The sequence below is a fragment of the Pavona decussata genome, unplaced genomic scaffold (genome assembly GCF_977016875.1).
Source record: "Pavona decussata unplaced genomic scaffold, jaPavDecu1.1 SCAFFOLD_98, whole genome shotgun sequence".
NCBI classification, from domain to species: Eukaryota; Metazoa; Cnidaria; class Anthozoa; order Scleractinia; family Agariciidae; genus Pavona; species Pavona decussata.
The window spans coordinates 1,542,882-1,569,238 of NW_028145514.1; the positions used below are offsets into that span (position 1 = coordinate 1,542,882).

Sequence of the window (26,357 nt, forward strand, 5' to 3'; positions counted from 1 at the left end):
TTTTCCTACCAAGAAAACATTATTTCGCCTCTGCTTTATAGCAACGTCTCTTAGCTCTTGCTGAACCAATGTTTTGCTTTGTCTTTGAGTCTATACTATTCCTAAAGAATACTTTATCACACACCTGTAATGTCCAGTAAGATATATTTTTATTTTTATTTTTAGACGAAATAGGGCATTCTCTTTTGGCTCAAGGTCACGCAGACTTCACTCTTCGTAACCACGTGACCAAGACTACGATAGTGCAGAGTGGGGCAGAGTGTGGGCTGCTTTAATCACGTGACCCAAGTTGTAGGTCTTTCAATCTTTGCGGTGATATGACTAAGTTTCTCTGTGAGTTAAACAATGCCACTCATGAAGACTTTAAACATGATTTTTATTGGACATTCACGTGTTCATATTACAACACCATCACTCGAAGTGCTTATTAAAGTTTAAATCGGTTTCTCTGTTATAAAGCTGCGTTTTTACTTTTCAAAACTCTCCACTTTAAGAGAAATGTAAAATAAACCTTCCCCGTGGGTGCAATGGAAGCACAACGAACACTCTTAAAAAAAATATGCTTGAGATGAAAACATTTGGGGACCAAAGGCTTTTATTTTATATCTTATACAGAGATGTTCGAATAAGAAGGGTTTAAAACTTTTAAGTTTTAAAAATAAATAATGACTAAGGTATAGTGGAATCAGCTCCATGCTCTTATTTCTTAAGAAAGGTATCCGTTAATAGAGAGGTCAGAGAGTAAACTGCCCGCTGAAGGTCATTCTTTCTTCCCTTGTTGATCCGTTGTTATCTTGTATCATACAACGACTTAGCTATGAGCTGTATTAACACGATATCGACGCTCTCTTGTTTGCGGAGTAAACCACAAAAAGTCAAGGAATTCCAATCCAGAGAGAGTGTTCCAAGAATCTAAACATGTGATTTTTTTCTCATCCTCCGCTTCTTAATGCACACTTAAAAGTACTACATTAAGTTTACCACGAGTATGTTTGAATTTTACCAATACTGGGACTTCTTCGTGGTAAACTCTTTCTTTTCTGCTTTACGTGAGTGCCAGATAAATTGATAGTTGTTTTTCTTTTTCTTCTAATTTTGGTTGAGTTAAATGCAGCAAGTTTAACAAATAATCAACTTTGTTCTTCCATATTTACTTCTTCTCTGCCTTCCTTTTTTGGGGTTTCCCCTCCGGTGGCCCATGGCTGCAAGTCACCGGACATCAATAAGCAGAAAAGCAGCATTCCTACCACGTAAATAATGAAGGTTACCCAGAACACCGTGCGCCATTCTTCAGCTTTCTAGAGAGCAGAATTGTAAGAAAAAAGTTATATTTTAAAAGAAATTTGAATAGAAAATTGGTTTTCTTAAAGGCTGGTTTACACGTTCTGTACGTGTGAGCATAAGCACCAGCGCATTCGTAAGAACAAGGTGAAGTACGCCGCTGTAGTGTCTTTAAGGACGGTGCCTACTAATACCGAAGTATTTTTGAGCGGTTTATGACTATGTGGGAAAAGCAGATCTTATCAAAGGCTACTAAAATATAAAAAGAAAATTGGAGGTAACCACGCATTTTTTAAAGATCATCAAGAAACAATAATTCTAATAAACCGCCAAAATATATAACAACGTATAGAATTTTTTCCCAAATTGAAGCTTTATCATCTCTACAAAATGCAAGGTTACCGCTAATTTTCTTTTCGGATTCCATAACCCTTGCCAAGATCTGCTTTTCCCGCGTAGTTATTAACCGCGTAAAATCTCTCTGTTTTAGCAGGTGCCGCCGTTAAGAAACCCGACTTTCTCAGACCATCGCGAGATGCGCAGAACATATGCGCAGTAGCAAAAGTGGGCAACGTCCTAAATTGAATATCGGCTGTGCATGAGGTGGGGCCGTGCGTTTTGGCAGCGATTCTTTGCTTTGTTTGTCCTGTGGTTATCCCGGTTGATACGGACGACGTAACGACCCAAGCACTGAGAAACGCCTGGGTAGTGAATTTTTGACAGTACGCAAGAAACCTCAGAGGGAATTCACTAATCGTTTGATATAAGACTGCAGCTTGAATTTGACATTAGAGAACTACTTAGGACTTAAATTATGAAAAGTCTCGAATCATATATCGTTATTAATCACTTAAGGTTCGAATGAGAAAGTTTAGGAGATTTTTGTTTGCCGTGATTAAAAAGCTGGGCAGCAGTTGGAACTCACCTTATTAACAGTAATAAATCCAACCATCATGGGACTAAGAAAACCAGTTATTGTTCCCACCGTGTTAGTCAAACCCATAATCACGCATGCGTACCGCGGAGCGATATCCAACATGTTGACATTATACCCGGAATGCATCAGTCCCGAGGCAGCAACTCCGATACACATACACGTGACTGCCACCGCGGCTGACGTTGCGTAACCTGCGGCGAGGATGAATGTGCCAGCCCCCATGGCCCCTGGAATTTGAACAGAGGCAAACGAAAAGGAGTTTGAATAACGAAGAATAAGAGGGAAAATAAAGCATATAAAAATGACATCAAACAAAGACGATGTCTCTCATTTTTCTTATTGAATGTCAGATCACTACGTGATCTGTGACCCTGCGTGGTTTGCACGCACTAGAAATTAACATTAAACTTGTGTCAGCCTCACTGTCTCTTACATCAACATGACAGTGTGTCATCTGACCTGAAAATGGGAGAAACACGCTTTACACTATTCGATATTTAGAGATTTTAATTTTTTGTGTTGATCTTAATAAAATTATACCCTGAAAGATGACCTATAGCAGATCACAGTTTTGGTTCTCTGGAGGCGAACCCATCCAAAAACACCAGTCAGCCAAGCCAATCACGCAGGGATTCAAGAAACAAATTCTAAAAACAAATTTTAAATGAACTGTTGCGAAAAGGGTTTGAGTGCACAACACCTGCAAAACTGACCACGTAACAGATCATGAAGAGTAGCCACCTATCTCCGTCGTGATTGACATCAGAGAGTTTAAGTAGATACGACGACGAAGGCAAAGAGAACGTCATAAAACAGAAGGATTAAATAAGCAAAACAAATTCCCTGCACGTGGTATATTTGGTATATTTCTTCTCGGCAAACTAACAACTAAACTTGAAATGACTGAATTTAAGGTTTTGTGGAGAGCATGACAGCAATATTTTTATTCTCCGTCTCAACTTGAATGCCGTTCCTACCAATTCTGTTCCAGGATAATTCGGCTACGTTGTACAAGTTGAACGAATTGGAATAAGCGCGAGGTAGTTCAAGCTAAGTAACATGAGCATATATTTTCCAGTGACGTTTCCGTTGGCGTTACCATCGTGGCTGATTCAAGTCCCTAATGACTGAGTCATTTCTTACCCATAGCGAAGTATAGTCTTCTGACTGAACTCGTACTCAGTCCCTTTCTTCGTAAAAGATCAGCCGTGATGCCACCAAAGGGACCTGCGATAGACTTCACCAAGAAGGGCGTGGCCGCAAGAAATCCCATCTACGTGTTGCGAGGAACAAATTTACAAAAAACATCATTCGTTTGCATCAATAATCTTGTCCTAGAATTAATTTTAAAGTCTGCAATGACATACTTTCAAGAGATCCTCTTGATAAAAAGGTTCAATATAACGATAAAAAGACTATACCGTCTGTATATCGAAATGCAAAATATCAAGAAGAAACATTGGAAGGCAAATGAGAATAGTGTACAGTCCCCAGTCAGAGGCCAGGTTACCAAACATGATTCCCCAAACTGGAACTGAGGTGAGAATCGACTTCCACGGTATTGCAGCATCTTCCTAAAGAACAACAATAACTAAAGTATCAATCATTGTGTTTTGGAAATTTATGCAAAGAATCCTTAAGATGCAGCCAACTCAGACATTCTTACGTTTCCTTTTTCAAAGCTTCTTTCAATGTAATTTTTCTCGTCTTCTGATATAGTGGGATGAGCTGAGGGTGATTCGTGAACGACCAGTTGCCAGGCAACAAACCACAGTATGCCAGCAGCACCTACAATCAATCAATCAATCAATCAATCAATCAATCAATCAATCAATCAATCAATCAATCAATCAATCAATCAATCAATCAATCAATCAATCAATCAATCAAACAATTAATCCATCCATCCATCCATCCATTAATCAATTTATCGATCAACCCATCCACAAGAAAACTCATGAAACCAGTAATAAGCGCTTGAAATTTTTCTGGCTTTTAGCGCTGCCATTAAATAGGTTGGGACTGGGAGAGACTAAAATAAATTCGTTTTTATAAAAAGAAAATAATAAAAAAACAAACAAACAAACAAGTGGTGTCTACTCCTCAATTGTTAAACTTCACTCACCAAAGCAGTAGAATACCGAAGCCCAGCCTCCATCAAAGCCGTACTTTGTCAAAAGCCCGGATAATGGCATTGTTATGATAGTGCCCACGTGACAACCTTGCATGTAAGTAAAATAAAAATTAGATTTAGATAAAGGAGTATACTTCGTTTACCAAACTTTCGGCAAACTTTTGTATCCTCACGAATTCTCATATATACATTGTTGCCTTTGTTTGACAGCTTTTAAAAAGGCCATGCTATCCGCCTGAATCGTTTAATAGCGTAATGTCACATCATCAGCGCGTCTGTACTCTAACCACAAACTACTCTAGACCATTCAAAACGCGAGTTTTATAGTGTTCATTGTATAAAAAAATGCATGCTCCGACTCTATAAGGAGTGTATAGCAGGTATATTTTAAATGATATTATAAAGTGGGACGCTCTGTATGCAAATTACTGAAGGTTGTGCTTTTACGTACAACGGACCTCAAGCTTGAAATGCAAGTCCACTAACCTGAGATTGCCAAGGTAACAAGTGTTGTTCTTTCCAGTGGCGGAGCCCATTTACTCCAGATAGCGTGGTTACAAGGAAATACCGCGCCCTGCACGACAAGTATGACATAATAGAGATTTTATAATAAATGTGTATTTTCAGGCAACGACACAGGCATACCGCCGTGTCACTCAATGGTAAAAATACATCTTCCTCATTTAATCACCAGAATCAAAACTTATCACCACGTTTCTTCCATTAACAGATAGTAGTAAACTCACAGACTCACAAGAAAACGTATCAACTTTGAATACTCAAAGAAAACAAAAACACCAGGCTTAAAACGCACCATCACATTTCTTGCGTTGCATAAAGATTTTCGTAATTAGTTGAGTTGTGGAAGTGGGATAGGATAAATGATCATTTTAACAACCCATTAAGATAACGCAACTCACTAGCATGAGTCCTTCTCCAGCTCTAACAGCTATCATGCCATACACACTGTACCGAGTGGCTACTGGAGTTAGAAGAGTCAACATGGAGGCGGCGAAAATAGCGTAACCAAATATCCTTGTGCCGCCTAACTTGAGAGCGAGGCAACCACCGGGGAGCTGTAAGAAGGCATAGCCATAGTAGAACGAACCCAGTACAATGCCTATGAAAACACACACGCATAAAGCCATCTTAAGAATGAGTTGCCTCTAGCCTCTTTTTGAAAGTGAGGACGGTGCATAAGTTTGTTTTACTGGTTTATACGGTTTAAGTTTTACAAGTTTTGAAATTATTTTCCAAGGCGTAGGATTGACTAGCGGATCCGCTAAAAAGATGCTGGGTTATTGGCTGTTTTTATCCAGTTCTGAAGTCGATCTTACAGTGCAACGAACTCAACTGGGGCCATCCAACATTGATCAGCCAATCATAGGTCACGTTTACAGCAAAGGAGTCTGGCTTTGGTAGTTTGTAAACCAATCGAAAATTTCAAAGTGTCGGGTTTTATCGGTGGCCCCGGTTGAGTTTGTTGCACTGTAAAAGTCTTTTCCTTATTTCATTTTTAAACGAAAAAGAGAAGCCTTGAAAAAGTGAAGTCAGGAATGACCTCACTCACTTGCCTTAAGTCCCCTTAAAACCAAGGAGACTGCAAATTAAAGTTCCAAATCGCAGCTGAAATCAGTGGATAATTTTTGTTTCTCTTAAATCATTTACACTGTGCTGCTTAATCGTTATGACTGAGTTTCGTAAATTCACAAAGTGCATTAAAGCCAAAGAAATGGATCACAGAACTCTTCATTGAGAGGCTCGGTGAACTTCAAAGTTAATTAGGCTAATCGTCCATGTGTGTCATCGTTCTTCGGCAAAAAAACAAAACAGCAAGGTTAACAGGGACTGTGATAGCATAGCGTCCTTTAACTTTCTCAGTTCTTGATCTCTGGTTAGATACGAGAAAGACGGTCAACTTCCTTGAAAATAAACAAGTAGGAGCGATTGGAAGGGGTACGGTCATGTGATCAACTTTATAGCTTTATTCAGCCGGTGTGTATTAGGTTTACTGCAACTAGTTACCTTGAAGTTTGGAATCCCAGTCAAACTCAGCTTCCTTGTGAAACAAAAATAGCAGAGGCAATATCAGACGATCAGACGGTATGTAATGAAATGTTGTCTTATCTGTTATTTGAGGAGGGAATTAGGACAAAGCGGCTGAGCTTTATCTTTACAGAGAAATTAGTGGAATAAAAACTATATTCGAACTGAGTGACCCCGAGTGAAACCTTTAGCGCAGACATGTGGTTTAATTGCTTTTTAAAGACTCCCAAACGTACTGACGCAAATCAATAATTATTTTGATGCCATAACAATATCTGATTCGTAGTGAACAGTTATTCAGTCCTGTTGTTATCTAAATTGTCATCTTTCACCTAAAATTGTTTTCCATCTTAAACCTGTTACGACCTAAAAACAAAACACGACGCATAAATCTTTGATTGACTTTAAAACTCAGACGAAAACAGTCCTTGCTTCGAATATAAAAAGATGGTTTGCTAATACAAAAACCGTGATATACACAGAAGGGAATTTGAATGAAACAACAATTCTTACCCGCACGACGGTATATCCCTTGAGTTGAATTGTGTGATTATTCACCATAGCACCTATAGCGACGTTCAAATTTACACGTAAAGCATACATGTTCATAAAACCAAGAAAAGTCATTATGACAAGAATGTAGCGCTTGGGAAAGCTGAATTCTCCGTTGGTAAAGCCAGCACCTCTCTCGAAATCCCCCTCTTTGGCATCCTTTTGATCTCCATTATGTTTTCTTGTTGTTTTCCGTTTTATTGTAGGACATTCGCAGAACTGACAAAGAACTAAAAATCTTGACATAAAGCGAAAACAGGCATAGAGAGTGTTCAGAAAACGGGTTAGACCCGACTCCAAGTTTCCCGTTGACTTTGCCATGACAAATTTATCTTTCTATAAAACTGTTTTGTTGTAAAGAAGTAAGGATTTTACTCGGTTGACAAATTAATCGTATTTCGGCGGCCATGTTTGTTCGGTGAAGGTGGTTAATTTATCATTTTTTTGCTGGTGTTTTCGTAATTCTACCTGCAGCTCTGCCAGTTATTGCCAAGCGACGTATTCTTTGTAAACAAAAGTTCTCTTTTCAATGCTATTTTACAAGTTGAAAGTCCTTACACTTAAACGGTCACCGAACACACGAGAGAAAAATTGCAGGTCTAAACTTGGAGAACCTGTTTTACAACCTAAAACAAAAGATGAGCCTACTGAATCCTTGTTTAATTTTAAAAATCACCTGACTGAAAGCAATCCTTATTTCATGTGTAAAAAATAGGACTCTCTGAGGCTTAACAAACTGAGTATTGTAAATGGAAAGAAACTTTAATCATGCGGGAAGTTCCTTTTTAAAAAGCGGCATATGATGTGCCCGCCCATTCTTCATCTATACTAATTTAGGTGAAAAACTGCAAGACATATGAATTATATTATGGCCATTGTTGGTGACGAAATATAGAATGTTTATAGAATTTCCAGCCGGTATATGAATACGCCATAAATTTTACTGGGGAATCTACCTCTTTCAGTTCAAGAAAATACCAATAATATGACCGCAGAAAGTTAAGTAGTTTTAATTAGTACGTATTAGTTTTTTGAGCGAGTCTTAGCATCACCACTGCATTCAGTGCTTTGTGGCCTAAGAACAATTCCACGTTTCAAAAATTTTCAAAAGATTTGTTGTTGGCTCTGGAAAAATTTCAAGTTATCAGTGCAATTTCTTATGGAGACAACTTTCCAAATCTTTTTAAGCTGTTCATAGTTTAATTTTGCGATCGGTTGTGCCGGACTGATATATTTGTTGAACTTTGATCATCTTAGTGCCGAACTTGGTGATTCGGCGCGCCAATTTTTGTAAACAAAACACTTGGGTTATAGGGTAAATGCGTTTTAATTAGTCAAAGTTCAATTTCGTTTAAATAACTGATCATGAAAGTCAAATGAAACTCACTATAGACTAACAGAAAAGTTGTGTTGTGTCTGTCGTCGTCGTTATTACCCATGCATTTCGTAAACAACAACAACAACTACAAAACAGTCTCGTTACACAAACGTCTTCATGTGATGTCATGTACATGTCTTGTTAACCAATGGTATTCTTTGAACCTGAGGCGTAGGCGTTCTGTTGTTATCCCCGAAAATGACTGGAGGGGAATTCTGGAGTAACACCAAGAGCTTGGCGTCCTCGCCTCGGATTCAAAGAACACTTTTGGTTACCAAGAAATAAGAAATGGCTCGCGTTAAGACTTTCGTGAATAGAGTTAAAAAAAAAAAAAAAGAAAACAACAAGAAAAAACAGAAGACTTCTTCATTGTGAATTTGATTTCACTTTAATTGAAAGGAGTTAAACTTGATTTAGTCAAAATGATATTTTGCTATAGCACTTTGTCAAAAATGTGTCTAATTGTAGCTGGAATTTTTGCTAGTTCAACAACAAACTTCAATAGAAAAAAGCCTGCCAATACTTGCTGTGATAGATATTCATTTTCAGCGCGAAACAGTTTTTCCACTTCAGCTCCCGACCTAAACAGCGAAATAAAATCCAGGAAAGAATAAATTATTAACCTTCAAACCTACCGATGAGCTGCAAAGTTCTCACTATGATGGCACTATGTATATATTATTTAAAACTGGATCAGTTGTGTAATGCAATTCCAGGCCGGGTTTAATTGGCTTAGCATGCCATGGTAAATGAGCCATTATACCATGCCCAAGAAAGAATTCCATTAAATTGTCTTTTAGTTGTTGTTGCAAAGCGAAGTCAGCAGGATCTAGCAATATTTCTTGATTGTTTTTAATAGCACAGCTATTCTACTCACGATTGTTTGATATGAGATGTTCTAGCTAACTCGGCGCTACGCGCTTCCTTGGCTATCTATAATTTCATATCCAACGAACGCTCGTGGAACAATTGTTTTTTATCTGTAGGATTTTTGCGGCTCTCAAGTCACTATAAACTTTCTACGGTCGAAGTATAACGGCAATTAACAGCTGTAGCTGTTAGCAGCTATACGTGTGATGTTTCCTAACATAAAGGCATTTTAATTTGTGCAGTTTATGACTGTACAGATAGAGCAGATCTTAGCAACGGCTATCCCAATCCATAAAGAAAATTGGGGGTAACAAAGCATTTTTAAGAGATAAGCATCAGTAAAGCATAGAAATTAACAATACGTAACAGTAATAGCATGCACGCTGTGCGCATTTCAGTATTTATTTTTATTTAGTTAGTTTTTCTTCAAGTGTTCGTTTTCTTTTTCTGGTTCAATATTTGCGAAAAAAAAAAAAAATACAGCAGATTACCGTTGATCGATGTTTGTTCATTTAAGTTTTGCCAACAAACGAGCTTCACATTGGCCATAAAAAACAGGTACTCTCTTGGCGCTGTTACACCGAGGTATAGAGAGAATGCTTAGTTACTGATTTACATTCTTGCTCTCAATCATTTTATTCGTACGTTTTCAACAAGCTTTCTCTAAGTATCAAGCTTTATCTCTCAGCCACTTTGTTGTTCAATGAGTAGAGCCACGAACATCGAGCAAATTCGCTCAGACAATTCAGTTGATCACACCAATCAAATTTTGGTATCTCACTTCATGATTACAACGCAGGAGAAAATTTTCTTTAAAAACGAACCCCTTTTTGCAACAAAATATTTCAAGTTGTCTAAGAAGAACAATTTAATCGTTTTTGGATATCTTACTTTAATCTCGTGTGTAAGGAACTCAGGTTTGCCATTCAATGAGTCTTTTGACTGTCGCTGAAAAGCCCAACAATTCCGCAAATCATAATATGCAAGGACCAATCAAAACTTGAAAACAAAAGCAAAATTTAAGCTGATGACAATGCCGCTAAAATGTGGTTCTGTCACAGTGTTACTCGTGGACGCTTGAGAGACCTCAAGACAGCTCTGAGTGGAAACACTCTCCCGCGATTCGCGTTTTCTCAAGAGCTACAGGTTCTCTCAAACTTGAACTACTTGTGTTCTCAGAGTGACTCAGAGACTCTGGTGTATACTGAAAAATTTTCACCGCAATTCTGCGGTCAAAAAGCAGAGCCGTCAACAGTATAGACAATCAAAATATTAATTTTTTTCGATTTCTGAAAAACCCATGGGATTTGTTATTAAGTACACTCTAGAGTCAAGGTGTTATATGTTTAATATTCCTGAGTACCAGGGTTATAAAAGTCATATCCTAACGTCATCAGTCAACATTTAGCTTATTAAGCGGGTTTATCTCCAGCAGATTTATCTTCGTCAGCTTTATCTTCAGCAGTTTTATCCTGTTCCGCTGTACTATCTTCCGGTTTTTCGTCGTCTTTGTTTTTGTCATCCTTGCCTTCTGCCTCCTGATCCCCTTCCTTTTTCTCGCTGTCCTCCTCGCCTTCATCTCCTTTCTTCTCGTCGTTACCATCCTTTTCCTTCTTATTTTTTCCGTCTTCCTCATCTTCTTCGTCTTCATCATCCTTGCTCGTGTCTGCCCAGGGCTGCAGATCACCTGACACCAGCAAACCGAAGATCACAATACCGATGATGTAGACTATCGCTGTTATCCAGAATACAATGCGCCACTCTCCTGCAGTCTAACAAAAGAAATAGTACGTACTTAGTGGCTGAATTAGGGGATGGCGGTACACGAGCAGTAATTGACTATAAGAAAGAGTGTCTACAGAAAAAAGATGGCGGCTGTCGTTTTACCACAATACCTTGCGAATCTCACAGCCAATAGGCACCTAGAAAGCCATATATTATTGCGAAATTCGTCCCTGTACTAACAACATTGTTCGAAGTTGTTAGAACTTTTCTGTGCATTTTTATGAGTGTTTTTAGGAATTTCGAACGCTAAGGATTATGGGTAAATGTAACAGTCGCCATCTATTTCGGTAAGGTTGGATAAGTCATTTTATCAGAGAGGTTAAGAATGACGTCTACGGCGACGTTTACGACCACGTGACCATGTTTATCTTATATTTGCCGCTTGCTATTTTGAGCTTCTCTGTCAACTCGAGTAGTTTTGCACAAGTTTGCACTATTCTCATCTTTGTACTCTTTATTTCAAAAAAACATAAACGCGAATCTCACGTTTGCCGTTTGAGGTGAACGCGGTTCTTTTTTGAGAAATTGTAGCGCAAAATGCACAACAATACTGGGAGGTGAATAGCAAATTTTATCCGAAGTTTGAGTGGCCAATCAGAGCAAGCGAAAATTTCTATCGATTGGTATGGTATGTACTAATGACTGACACGTTACTGATATCATTACTGACAGCATAAGATTGGATTGCCTGCTTTCTCGTAGTCTTAAGCCATAATTGCTTTGCTTTGAAAGGATAAATGAATGAGAGACCTTTGCAGTTATATACGCAACTTTAAAGGTGTTGCGAAAAGAAAGCTTAAAAATAAATAGATGAAAAATAAAATGCAGGCTATCTTTTCGCAACTGCTTTTAAAAGTTGCGTATATAATTGCAATGGTATGGTCTCTCGTTTTTTCTTTACCTTATTAGGAGTAACGATCCCCACAATCTGCGGACTGATGAAGCCTGGTGACGCGCCAAACACATTAGTGACACCCATGATGACGCCTGCGTACTGAGGCGCAATATCCAGGATGTTGACAGCATAGCCTGAAGCATTCAGACCTGTTATTCCAACACCAATCGTGAGGAAGGCTACAGCGAGGGCTGGCGTGGTAGCGTATCCTGTGATCAGGATGAATAATGAAGCCGTTGTACAGCCTAGGAAAAGAAACAAAATGATCGGTTTTAGTGAAGACCTCTGCGGCTGGCGGGTAACCCCTGTTAAGGACGATGCCTACTTTTCTTACTGCACATACCTGTGTATCTTAAGATACTCGGGTTTCCTATGGTTGGTTCCTGCTAATACAGGGATATTTTTACGCGGCTTAAAACTATGCGAAGAAAGCAAAACTTGGCAAGTGCTTCTGTATCCAAAAAGAAAATTTGGGGTAACCATGCATTTTTCAGAGATCTAAAAGCTTCAGTTTGAAAAAAAAAAACCCCGCCATACATTGCTTTGTAATTTACTGTTTTTTAGAATAATTGTTGCTTAATTATCTCTAAAAAATGCATGGTTACCCCCAATTTTCTTTTTGGATTTCAATAGCCCTTTTAACAACAACAATTTATTTACAGGTTCAGATTATATAAAGGGCTTGTCCCGCAAATAGCCATAAAGCTAGTCGGGGGGGGACAAGACAAAAAAAATTACACTAAATTACAAATATGCTGGAAAACGGAAAACTTAACTTTACTTAATAACGCAGATTTAGATAAGGCTATACATCAAAATTAAAGACAAAATTAAGCCCATGCTTAGATCTGCTTTCCACGCATAGTCATAAATGAAATCACACCGAAAAAACTGACTTCTTTATTAGTAGGCACCGTCCTTAAGCGGACAGCTTGGTGACAACAGTTCCTTGTACTAATATTCAGCCATTGTGTCATTTCGTTCCTTTTTGTTAGAGGAACTAGTCTTAAAACTAGCTTTTTAACAAAGCCTGGCCTGTTGTATACAATAAATAAAGTATTCTCTTATATTGGGTCTCCAAGGATGGGCTGAATGGTAAGGCCAGGCTGGGTAAGGCATTGAAAAGTTGCATGCTATCTGAAATGAAAAAGGGTTTATCGTTTATCTTACCAACTGTAAAGATGCATCGTCTTGTGTTCCTAACGCTCATCTTGGTTTTAATGAGCCAATCAACGAGCACTCCACCTGCCGGTCCCACAAATGCCTTAACGACATATGGTAAAGCCGCTAGGAATCCTGTCTGTAAATGAAGGTGTCAGAGAGCAAACTTTGGCCTGTGTTAGTGGGATTGATGGTATATATAGACACCTAAGCTACAAGTAGTTTAGCAATCTAAAAGGAAATGGTTTTGCAGGGAGGCAAACTTGTTTTGGCCACAACATATTTTTGAAAATGACCAAAGCAGACGTCTCCGTTCATTTTAGTTAGCCTGAAGAAACAAAAATGACGGATTGTACAGGATTTCGTTCAGCATGAACTGCAGCACCTCTGCTTAAAACTTTGAAGATTACTGGTTCAGATATCAACCAATCATAACAACAAAATCATAAGTGAATACGAATATATGTAACATATATTGGAACTGCGGATGAAAGATTAAATAGGAGAAAGATCCTCGCAGTTATTACGCAACTGAAGCAGTTGCGGAAAGAAAGCCTGAAAATCTGCGTACTAAATGCGAGGATCTTTCTTCCGTTTAACAAACTCATAGTGACCAAAAGGTCTGGATGGCAGCAGACATGTTATAATTTTAACAAAAGACACAACATTTTTGTTTTTACAAGACACAGTACTTTGTGTTACTTTCAACTGAAGATGACAGTAGAACTGTTAAAACATGTCTTGTAAAGCCAAAAATGTTGTGTCTTTTCTTAAAACCATAGTTGAGGTAAAAGTAACGTAAGACAACGACAAACAACAACTGAACAAAACACAAACACATGAGATGCTAAGCGAGGAAAAACACGCAAAGTTGTCAAAGCTATGTGTGCCATGCTGAAAGTAGTATAGGTGTAACTTTTTAAACTTACCTTAGCTAGGTCGAAGTGCAAAACCTCGATGAAATATTTAGGGAGACAGATCAATATGGTATACATGCCCCAGTCTGCGGTGAAGTTCGCGGTGATAATGGCCCATACGGGACCTGACATAAAAATAGATTTCCACGGAACTTGGCCTTTCTGAAAAAAAAACGGCAAAACACATTGGATTCGTCAGCTTCTACTGACTTACAATTTTACCGTTTTCGTCTTACTGAACGGAAGGGACTAAACATTATCGTGAACAATTTCCTTCTGTTATCTGTATGTAACATTTAGTTTTCTGTTGTTTATGTTCTTAGCCTGGATAATAAAATTCGTTGCTCGGGTAGTAAAACTCCGACGGGACGGTCTAAACAGTTCCTGTTTCATAAGCTTAATTTGACTTTGTTTTTTTCAAAATTGAAACACTTTGCTCCTTTCAAACGTACGTTGTAACGGAAGCGGTCCATCGTAGCGGTCCGAAAAGGAAAATTCGGACCGCCCAGGTAGCCAATCAAATTGCCCATTTTCAGCGCGGACCAGTTCAGCTATATAATAAAGTGGTACGTTAATCATTTACCTTTGCTTTTGGTAGTTTTGCTATACTCTCCTCTATGTAGTCTCTTTCCTCTGGTGTAATAGTTGGATGTTCAGATGGGGATCCGTGGATTGCAAGCTGCCAAACAAAGAACCACAAAAGGCCAATCGCGCCTAAAAGATTAATGAGAAGCAATTTGTTAAACGCACAAATATTAAGATAATTTTCATTAAAATTTAAGCCGTACAAAGGACTAAAGGATAAAGTTCTCACTAATATTGGTCTCTTACCGAAGCAGTAGAACACTGATGCCCATCCACCATCAAATCCATATTTGGACATGACGCCACTAAGCGGCATTGATAGAATAGTACCCACCGGACAACCTGTCACGTGACAATACATAGTTCGTCATGGTCGGTGCTACATTGTAATTTTTAACTTAGAACTCTGAAAAAAAATCAGTGTTTTTTCCTAGAAACACCACAAGGATTATCCCAAGTTTCCTTTCCAGTTAGGCTTCCTTTAAATTTCGACTCCTCTCTGAACAAGCTCTCAGATGGCACCACTACTGACTTTTGATCAAACTGAAAGCCCTAATATCATTTATTATGACGGAATAAACAGAATAAGAGATTTTATTCAGGACCCAAGGTACTAGGTTTGTGAATAAAGTCTGCAGAAACTTCAAATACGACGTTCTCATTTGCGCACCACCCTCGGTCCTGTGCATTGCCGACCTTTAGAGAAGGAGCCTCGATCCAAGAATGAGATTTAGGTGACGCATGGTAATCTTAAGCCCTGGTCAAACGGCGCATGATAGTCGATGATAGTTGATGATAGTCAAAACTATCCTCAAATATCATCAACTATATATCAAGCGGGTGGTCAAACGGCTCAAAGAAACTTGTGCTGAGCCGACGATAGTTCATGAATTTTTCGCGGCGAAAGAGGGCGGCAGTCTGTTTCGTTTTCCTTCAGTTGTTGGAAGAACTAACCAAAAATGAATCTAGAGAGCACTGGTGGAGAAAACAGCTGACCAAAAAACTATCATCAACTACCATGAAGAATTTAAACACGCTCGAAGTGAATGATACTTGATGAAAGTCGATGATACCGCATGATAGTTGGAAGTTAAATGAGCTCGCGAGTTTTTTAAAACTATCATCGACTATCATTAACTATCATTGACTATCGTGTGCCGTTTGACTAGGGCCTTACAAACCCAAATTTGTAAGTACTCTAATTGAGTTATGCGCTGGCCGTCTTAAATACAGTAGAATCCCGCTAATGAGATCACTATAGGGCTATTGTTTATATTAATGGTGAGTCGAAATTAACGGGGTATTTAATTTTAGATAAAAAATTGCAATAATTGCTTGGTTTTTGTTGCCTAAAAAAGAGTGGCCGTTCGTTTGATAAGAACGAGACAGTCGCATTAGGTAGGGTGGACGTAAGGCGTGATGTCACTGTGGTCCCTAACATTTTCCAACCAGGTTCTGCTCAAAGAACTTTTATTTCTTCCTGAAGTTAAAAAGTAAAATTCACCTGCAACAGTGATGGTGAAGAGTCGAGTTCTTTCTGAAGGTGGCGCCCATTTGCTCCAAATGGCGTGGTTACACGGGAAAAGAGCTCCCTAAGCCAAAAATGAAACAAATTTCAATTAAATTTTGCATCTTTGAGATCTTTGTATCTCTACCAGATTCACGAATCCCTCCTAAATAAGAATGTTTCCTAAGTGTTGCTTCTTGACAATAGGCTATTGTTGGACTAACAATAGGCTATTGTTGGACTAACAATAGGCTATTGTTGGACTAACAATAGCCTATTGTTGGACTAACAGTAGCGTATTGTTGGACTACCAATAGCCTATTGTTGGACTACCAATAGGCTATTGTTGGACTAACAATCGCCTATTGTTGGACTGACAATCGCCTATTGTTGGACTAACAATAGCGTATTTTTTGGACTACCAATAGCCCCAATAGCCTATTGTTGGGCTAACAATAGGCTATTGCTGGACTAACAATAGCCTACTGCTTGTCTAACAGTAGCCTATTGTCAAGGAACAAAACTTATGAAACATTTTAATAAAGGAGGGTTCTTGAGTCTAGCCCCTGGTTCATAAGTGTAATAAAGGCCCGTTTAAACAATTTCAACATTTTCCCAACATCCGTTCAACCAGGAGCCCATGAGTTCTCCTGGTTCAACTGATGTTGGGCAAGTGTTGGACAAATGTCGAACGGAATGTCAAAACGGCTTCAACCCCATTCAACATCTTCAAGAACAAAGAAAATGTTGAATGGATGTTGAAGGAAAGTTTAAACCAATTTAAATTTGATTCAACACACTTTCAACAAGCTTTTAACAATGTTGAACGATCTTCTCAAACGCCCCCGACAGATGGTTCAACAAAGTGTTGAACGCACGTTGAAGCAAATGTTGAAACCGTTTAAACGGGCCTGCAATGTGAAAAACACTCACGGCAGTTAGTGTGTATGTTAGGGCACGATCGGCTATATTAGGTAACTCACCAAAGCCAGCCCCTCTATCACCCTGAGAGTAATCAAAGCGGCAACACTCGTACGTGCCGCTATCGGCGTCAGCATGGTCAGGATAGAAGCGATCCCGAGACAGATCCCGAACACCCGCGTCCCGCCAAACCGCTGACCTAGCCAGCCTCCTGGGATCTGCATAGCAGTGTATCCATAGTAAAATGCGCCAAGAATAGTGCCTTGTGAAAAAAGAGAAGATACAGTAAATAAGGCAACGAAAACATGAAGTGATGAGAATATATATGGGGTCAACCAATATCGGCTTCTAATGGAGTGTATGCAACCAGACGATGTAATGTTTAAACAAACACTACAGGAAAAAATAAGGCACGGCATTCATGAAAAACAGGTTAAGTAAATTTTAACGTTGTAATTAGCATAGTATTTATATGATGTATTTTAGACTTAGATATTAACATTTTTTACTTCTGTACTATTTTAGACCTGATGAATTTTTACCGTGTATAAATAAAGGTTACTTTACTTACTTTACACCAACATGGAGGCGATGACGTCACGTGCATACATTTCATATGTAGACGGAATGTCTAACTGTGATCGAGATACCGGCTAATATCTTAGGCATAATGCTAAAAAAAGTACTACTTTCGACAGGAATGTCCTTCTGATAATCCAGTAGGCTGTCTATCACAAAACAATGCTTCCGCAATCTATACGAATCGATAATAACTTCCTTTATCATGGTTACATGAAATATCCTGATTGGGAGATGGAAGGGAGAATTTGACACCTTGGAAATGACTTCAGAGCGATGATTAAGTAAACGTGTAATTGGTATAATAAAGGATTTTTTTTTAGTAAATCAGTACCTTGTAGCTTTGAACTCCATTCAAACTCAGCTTTCTTTAAGAGAGAAGAAAAACATTCAGTCGTAATTGATTAGTAGGCAGCAGACGCTAAAATGTTAACCTCGGCCCCTCCACCTGCCATATACAATGTTGATTTAACTCAGACTAAAACCTGCCAAGATATGTTAAGAGCGTTGGACAAAGAAAGACGGGGGAGGAGGGGGTGGATAAAAGGAACTTTCGACTTTATGTTGCCGAGAAATGCTACTCCATGGCATGTAGAGTCAACTCTTCGACGTTGACGGGGCCCGACTTTTTGTTTTCAACGAAATCATACCTCCAACTCTTAGACAACGCGAGCCTCTTCAATTTCAACCTAACTTTTTGGAATTTTATTTCAAAGAGCGTATAACGCTATCCCGTGGATAAATAGTTATCCAGCAGATAAAATGCATTGCAGCCAACACATTTTATCCGTTGGATAAATTATCCGCTCTTTGCACTACTAGGTCTACCACTGTAAGGCAGGAAGAACACCCCAACTCCCCTCGGGGTACTTCCTATAAAGGACTATACGGGGAGCCTTTTTCAGGCTGAAAGTGTATAAAAATTTCACGAGCTGAAGTATAGAAAAGATATAGTAATATACATGGAAAACTGTCGTTTAGGTATTTAAAAGGGCCTTTCAAAACATCTCGAGCAGACCATCTGAAAAGAGACGTAGTGTGCCCACTGTAGGTATGTGGAAGGGGTGCCATTTTCTTTGGAATGTATATGAAAGGGTTACCTTTTATGTCAAAAATGGTATATAAATTGTTAAGTGTTCGGACCGAGAGACGGAGCCCAACAGTACAAATTCGAAATTTAACCCTCCCCCCGTATAAAACTTTGTTGAATACCCTCCTTCCGCGGGGACACCAACCTTGTTAATGGTGAATCCATTCTGCTCAATTGTGTGATTATTACACATAGCTCCTATGGCCACGCTGAGATTAACACGAAGAGCATACTGCACACAGATACCAAGGAAAATCATAATAGCCACGATGTATCTTTTGGGGAAACTGCCTTTCTTGGATTTGCCCCGTTGTTTGGTTTTCTCTCCTTCATCGTCGACGTCTGGGTCGGGTTGAGGTTCGGAGGCGTCCGCCATGATTCAACTGTTGAAGAAACGCGAGTGTAATCAAGTGCTCTGTAATAAAACTGAAGATGATCGAGTAACCGTCCTTACGTTCTGGACATAAAACCTTTTCATTCCCACGCTTTCTTCCGTTGCGAGTTTTTTTACCGTTTTTTGGCCTTCGAGTTTGTTTTGATTGGGCGATGTTTTCTGTGAAACCTTGTGCTGTTTGGCTACTTTACTAAGGTGTTTTTGGCTTAGTTCTTAGCCCACGTGTGAGAACATGATATAAAAGCGATTCGCTCTGACGAAGCACTCGAATTCTTGACCGTGGCCAAATCATAACTTATGAATTCAGTTGATAAAAACCAATATTCAAATAAAAGCACTCCAATACTGCAAAACAGGAGTAATCAAGCAGTGCGCTCTCACCCTGCTTTATCTGCAGACATTGTGTGTGCATCAATTTTTATATCTACTCGCTGCGATCCAATATATGAACTGCTACTGAAAGATTCAGAATATACCACAAAAAGACATGTTTCTGAGCTTCAAACAGAAATGAATCGATGACCACTCGACACCCACGACAAAAACGAACTGAAAGGTCCAAAAAAGTGAAAGTTAAAAAAATGAACTCGCGCGGCTAAAGCCAGCATGCGATGTCAATAAGTTTCATCCAAAGACGGAGGTTTTTTTTCTTACCAAAAGTAAGTCAAGTATGTCAAAACTAACCTGTGAAATAATTAAACAAACAAATAAACAAACGCGATAAGAGGAAAAACAAATAAACAACAGAAAAAAAATTAGATGCCTGGATGCATGCCGATCCCAATGCCGATCCCCAATCCCTGCCCCGTGTTTTACTGACAATCCAAAAATGAAACGAAGCGATGTGAACGAAACTTGCTAAGTGATGTCTAAGACAGTCTTTCTAACTTATTGGACGGCAGGTCGTCTGCGAATTTATTAAATCAAGCGATCAGACAGTGTTCAATAGAATAGTGGACCTTTTGCAAACAATGATTGCTTTTCTTATACTAAAAATTTTAAGAATTTCTTCAGCTTTAGTAGAGAAGTACTGGACCGTATCGGACAGATTATGGAAAGTGAAGGGAATAAAATGTTTACGAAGTTCTTCTCCAACTAGAATTTTTCAAATCTCAAACAAATTTTGAAAAGGAGGGAAATTATCTGTCAACAGCTATCTAATGTTGATAACACGCGAACGTATTTGTTCTGTTCCGGGTCTGGTGTTTCCATAGTTCTCTTAATTTAATTTATTTCATCTGAGAACTGGAAAAACGTTATTTATGTCGTTCGCGGTCACAGTTGAAAGATCGAAAGATATATGTGATCGCGCTTTGTTTGTATTTGGGAACTGGTACCATAAGGAATTTTGACACGAGACTCTTGACCATGATCTTTCCACACAGAATGTGGTTTACTGCAATAGCGTCAAAATGTCATTTCGTAAAATTGCTTTGAGTAGTTTTCATCACCTAAGTAACGATGAAGAAAACCTTCTGATACTGATATGATACTGTTAAATTGCTCTTTCTGATGCAGAGAAATCAAGCTAAATTATTTAACAGCTCCTCAAGACTTTTTCTAGTTGTATCAGTCGCCTATTTCGGTTCGATTTGAACATCTTATTTAATTTTCGCTTGTACTGGCCCAAAAACTAGCCTTTGATAATTCAACTGTCATAATTGGAATTTACAACGTGAACGTATAAGTATAACTTAAATTAAATGTTATAAGAATGTATTAAAATTATCGTCAATTGTATTTACTAGTTTGGACTAAACAGTGTTTGAAGAAAACCCTGATTTCGTATTTACACATTCATGTAGCCATTAAAAACAGTACTTGGAATATTGCAAGCTGTGATGTTCTTTAAATTTCAATAAATAGAAACAACTCAACTCGGAGGAATGAGCTAGTGTAATTCTGCGAAATATCGGATTGTCGGAAAAGTCATGTTGTTGATTGCATCAGAATTAGAAAGTAAATTGAGATCATTTTCACATTGCTGAACGTAAAAGGGCAGCTTCCTTTTTGTATTTTAAAACTTTAAGTCTTCTATAAAACGAGACAACTTACCTAAAGTGACAAATCTTGTGTTGTATATGATATAGCGAATATTTTCCTACAACAGGTACATGACGCAGCTTCAGTGCACTTGTAGTTGAAATCTCTGTCCGCGAAAATCTCTCTCCTGGAGAAATCTAAAATATTGCGTATCCTCAAACTTTTTCGCAGAACAAATGTAGGTCCCCTATTCAGTTACTCAGTCGCTGTTGTGGCAATTGTAAAACTCTAAAAGGATCAAAAAGTCAGCAAGAAGAACCTGTTCGGGATAAATAGACCGCCCTCGTTCCGCTTCCAGTGTTTCTACTTTTACGATTATTAATATTTTATTATAAACACTCAGTGTCTTAATAAATCGTACGAATCAAAACACAAGTGCACTCCAGAACAAAAAAATTTCCCTTTTTCAACAGCTGAGATAATATTGCCTAAAAATGAAAATCTTGGAATTCAGTTTATTATTACATGCGCTATTTTAGTACAAATTAGCAACGTGTAGATCGAATTCCACGGCGAAAATGGACCACTACTGCGCGCGCTAAAATCGAGCCTCTGGCTTGGTACCGTAATGAACACTTTAGTTTTGACATAATTCTCTTAATTTTTCCAATAAAAAATTGCAACATTTTCTCTCTCGATTATCACAATCCATTGTCTATAGCTAACTGAAGTGTCAGTCAGTCGTAGTTTTAATTAAGCGCTATTAATTTTAGTAATGATTTTTCACGCATTCCTTTTACCCATCTATCCGTTTTGATGTTCCCAGTGGGCAATAAGAAACAGGCATATTAAGTTAATAACTTTTAATAATATCTTATATAAAGAAAATAAAGAAAATAAATAACCTATTTAAAGTTGTGTGCCTAGTAGCCTAGCCTTTGAGTTGAAGTGAGGGTGGGGTTGACTTTGTTTTGATACAAACCTCTGATTTTCAAATGTAAATACAACTCGCTAGTTAGCATAAGAACGGCACGATTTTCTCATGAAAAGCAGTGAGGTTAGTATCAAAACAAGCTCAACTTCAGCCTCGCTTCCATTCAAAGTCCAGGTCACCAAGCATATTTGAAAACCCCGGACATATTTCGCCTGTTGTTTTTGCCGCGTGCAGTTTTCATGAATTACGTTTCTTGTTTGGCCCAACTTCGTGGAATTTCACTCTTCAAAGAACAATTCAAGGCAGGACAAGTTGATCCTATCCTCCTGCCCACGATAAACGGACACATGGTTTCACTTCTTCTTAAGTTTTATTGAATATCATACAAAAGCACAGTTTTCATTGTACATAAAAATCATTGTTTTTTTAAAGACGTTTGTGGGCAACGAGGGGATATGTGGTTTACTCACCGAGGGGGAAGCCCGCGGTGAATGGATCACATAAGTCACAAAAAAATATAATAAACATGTTATTTTTTCGTTTTTGATACGCCTGATATATGGATGCTAAACAAGCTAGACAATACATGAAAGATTCTGAAAGAACGCGCTGGGATTTTGACATTGCCGAATGCTACTGACAACTTCATTTCAACCACTTTTTCACCACTTTACTGCAAAAGTTGGCAGAAATGAGTGAGTCTGAGGAAGAACTTTTCCCACAAAGTAGTTTTCATGGTTCGGTAAATCCAGACAATGAATCAGAGAAATTGCTAATTCTCTAAGAATCTGAAAGAGGACTACGAAAACGTTCAGTTTAGCATTAAAGAGGCGACAGAAGGAATGTTTAGCTTTGACCAGGCTGAAGAGTATCAAGAAATCTCAATCGGCAGCGTTGAAAAGGGGACTCAAAGCGTCGAAGAGGGATTTCATCGCCATGGATGACAAGGAGTTGAGCTGCTGGCCAGGAACAGTGAACGCATCCCAAAGAACACTAAAAAAAGTAATCTTTTGGTATTTGCATGTGGACGTCTGTTAGGAAGTCTGCCTCTCTCTTCTTAAGGTGGCCGAACACAGTTTTCCAGTATAAAGGTGTATTTCCTGTTTTCCAATTCACTTATCATTTGCACGTCCTTCCCTTAGGCCCGGTTCATACGTCGAACTTTACATGAGCCGAACCTAATACCTATTAAGGTCGACCCAAACAATTAAGTTCGGCAGTTGATTCAGACGTCGAACCTAACTGAAGTCGAACTTAATTAAAGCTAAGGTGAGAAAGTAGATTTTCGTGGTCAGCGGCTGTTGTTTTTACTCAGCAAGATTCAAAATGGCGGGAAAGATGAATTCTAACATAAAAGAAATTGTTTGGTAAAATAACAAAGATAGGCCAAACACGGCTCCTACTGGTCGAGTTAGGAAGAACATCACCTTCAAAGCTTACGAGTACGTCTTGTTAAGATCTCTCTTTTCTGTACGAAAGTAAGGAAGGGTCTTTGTAGATCTCCCTTAGCAGAGGCTGATTTTCTATCAAGTGTCATTTACCAGGAGCCATAATCAGGGATGGAGACCGTAACGAGATGCCATTTTGACTTGTGGGCTTGTCCCCATGTGTTGTACCAAAAAATCGATTTTTAAAAAAATATTGCGCCATACGCGCGTGCGTGCACGCGTGTAAGCGGCCCGGATCGCGCGTGGAGAAATTGAAATTTTTTTTCTACCCGTTCAAAATTTTAAAATTCTGCCAAGGAATATCTCCTCAGTGCTCACATTTAAGGAATTAGACTCTCACAAAAGAAAAGGTAACAATTGAAAGGAGACGGGAAAAGTTGGAATAAGCGGCCTATTGATCACACGACTCTCACAGTAAAGTCAAAAAGGCGCCAAAACGGTGGCGCTGCGTGCGTTGTTACTGTCGAATGAATGTAAAAGCTTACACACTACGGACATGTACTCAGACAGGTAAGGAATTTTTTATCTTAAGTGAATTTTTTCTCAGCTGCTTTACGTGTCACATATAAGGTAGCAGCCCCACGCAAATTTGCGTGTATTCACGCGGGTTTATGACGTGAGGGGGGGGGGGGGGGAATTTTTCTAAAAATAGATTTTTTTGGTACAATTCACGGGAACGCGTAGACCCCACGCTTACGGTCTCCACCCCTGATTATGGCTCCTGTATTTACTCATCTGAATTGTTTTAGGTTAGGCACAGAAGGACGATATTCCATGACAAAGCTCAAAATGTTTTTGCGGGTTTTTAGTTTGTTTTGTAGTGCCGACATTCTTTCGCGGAGGTTGACTTCTGAAAGAGTTTTATTTATCAGGTTATCGAGGTAACCTCTGTTGCGTAATCTCTGTTTGAATAGAGTAATGTTTTCTTCAAATGTTAAGTTTGAAGATTTTGTTCTGAGAAGTCTTGACACTACGCCTTTGATAGAGCCTGTATTGGAAAGTTTCTGTCGGTTTGAAGTGCGTATGCACTTCACGAAAATATTCTTTTTTTTTTAATCTTTCGCATCTCAGACAAGTATATTCAGTTGTTTCGAAACAAGAAGAACAAGCACATTCCTCTTTTCCCGCCATCTTGTTCAGAATGAAGTCCTTTGCGCACATGCCAAGTCGATGGAATGCACAGACCTCTGGGATAGATATAATTTATATAATTTATATGTAACGTATGCATTTGGTTCGGCACATGAAAAGTTCGACGTCTGAATCGAAGTCGAACTTTTGCCGTTCTATTCGACTGGCGCAGTCGAATAGAACGGCGGGTCGACCCAAATACAAATCTGTCGATCCTAACTGATTCATACGTCGATCTTTACATGCACCGAACCAAATGATTAGGTTCGGCTCATGTAAAGTTCGACGTATGAACCGGGCCTTAGAAGGAGAAAATGTTACCCTGGAAAATACTACTAACTTGAGTACATGCATCTCATTTGTTTTTATAAGGTTTGCAACATACAATGTGCAGGTTACAGAAGAAAACGAAATTCACCTTTAAATGTAATTACATTAGTTAATGCACTTGAAGCGATACATAATGAATAAGCCCCAAAGGTGTAAAAACAGGAACTTCACTGTACTGATTCCCTCTCACAAATCAGACTGTGTTGATACCGATTGTTGTTTTATTCATTGTTGTCGTTACTGTACAGCATGATGAAAACTGCAATCAAATGCAAAGTTCTTGACATGAACATGACCGATCGAAATTGATCTAAAAGGGATCTTTGTTCTTGAAAAGCAAATAATGGCAATCCACCTGCAAAGAGACATTATTGCATGAAGAAAATCACATCAAGTAAAAAAAAAAAGTAGTTGGCCTTCGATATCACATTTCCAGCAACACAGAGAGCAGGCTTAATTAATTAATTAATTAACTATTTGAGGCTTGCTTATGCATGAGAGTTTCTCTTTATCTTATCAAATTAATACAGTGCTGAATCGAAACTGTTTAAGTCGGTAGAAAGTATCAGTTCTCGTGCTTCGGCTAAGATATAACCGTCATAATTAAAACAAATCCATAATCAACACGTATAGACGAGTCAGACACTACTGACACCGAAGTTAAAGTCTTGAGAGATCTCACTTTTACCTTCGATTTATTTGCTACCAATAATTTGATGAGTGTGGCTAAAGAGAGTTGTCGATAATCACAATCATTAACTTTTCACAGCAAAAACTTAGGAACTAGACAAGAAAACACTCTTTCAGGGACTTAGATCCATTGTTATGGTCTAAGCTTACTAGTAAAGAAAGAAATGCGCCCTCCTCAAACGACTTAAAAAATATGATCGATTGCAGCTAGTTGGAGTGATATATCGTTTCCATGGCGGAACTCCCGTAATGTAATCTTTATTCTCTTTTAACTGTACATAAACCTCTTCGAAATTTGTTTAATCGGTGTTGTATCTATCTCTTTATGGTAATTATAAGAAAAGGAATAACTCAGTTATATAAATATATCTTAGCTTCCTTTATTTCCATGATATGACCCCTTTAAGTTCCCCTTGCGTCAACAACAGAAATTGCTACAGCAAAATAACGTTGACAGAACGCCGTTCAGCTTTGTTAACAGTGAAGCTTGATGCTTCCTTGCCCTGCTATGTTTAAAGTAAAGTGCCTGACTTTCGTGTTCAACAAAGGCCATAGAATTTATCCCTCGCTGTAGTCGGCATCACACCAAGAGTGTGATATTTAATAACTGCCAACCTATTGGCAAAATCTAACTGATTATTGCACCTATGTGATTTTGCAGAAGGAGTCAAATTTTTTAAAAGTTCTCATGAATAAACCGGTTCAAGTTTAATTTGAACTTGAAATGTTTATTGCAATAAAAACAAAGAATGTGGAAGATTAGAGGCGGCATCAAAGTTGCGGAAGTTACTCAGTAAATTTTGATCATC

General features: G+C 38.6%; 2 protein-coding genes across 2 annotated transcripts; both read right to left on the reverse strand.

Moving 5' to 3' along the window:
* Positions 1–359: 359 nt before the first annotated feature.
* Positions 360–7,365, reverse strand: LOC146472577 (vesicular glutamate transporter 1-like). The gene is made up of 10 exons (XM_085119471.1): positions 6,912–7,365; positions 6,378–6,411; positions 5,273–5,472; positions 4,839–4,926; positions 4,344–4,439; positions 3,885–4,006; positions 3,640–3,792; positions 3,362–3,491; positions 2,207–2,445; positions 360–1,298 (listed from the first exon to the last, which is right to left on the reverse strand). Exons 1-10 carry the CDS (start codon positions 7,269–7,271, stop codon positions 1,131–1,133), a joined length of 1,590 nt encoding a protein of 529 aa, XP_084975597.1. The 5' UTR covers positions 7,272–7,365; the 3' UTR covers positions 360–1,130.
* A 2,322-nt stretch (positions 7,366–9,687) lies between these two features.
* LOC146472578 (vesicular glutamate transporter 2-like) lies at positions 9,688–21,380 on the reverse strand. Its single transcript, XM_085119331.1, has 11 exons — positions 21,088–21,380; positions 18,784–19,021; positions 17,883–17,916; positions 17,032–17,231; positions 16,046–16,133; positions 14,788–14,883; positions 14,540–14,670; positions 13,969–14,118; positions 13,049–13,178; positions 11,885–12,123; positions 9,688–10,970 (listed from the first exon to the last, which is right to left on the reverse strand). The coding sequence occupies exons 2-11, from the start codon at positions 19,012–19,014 to the stop codon at positions 10,611–10,613; spliced, it is 1,659 nt and encodes a 552-aa protein (XP_084975457.1). The 5' UTR covers positions 19,015–19,021; positions 21,088–21,380; the 3' UTR covers positions 9,688–10,610.
* Positions 21,381–26,357: the final 4,977 nt, after the last annotated feature.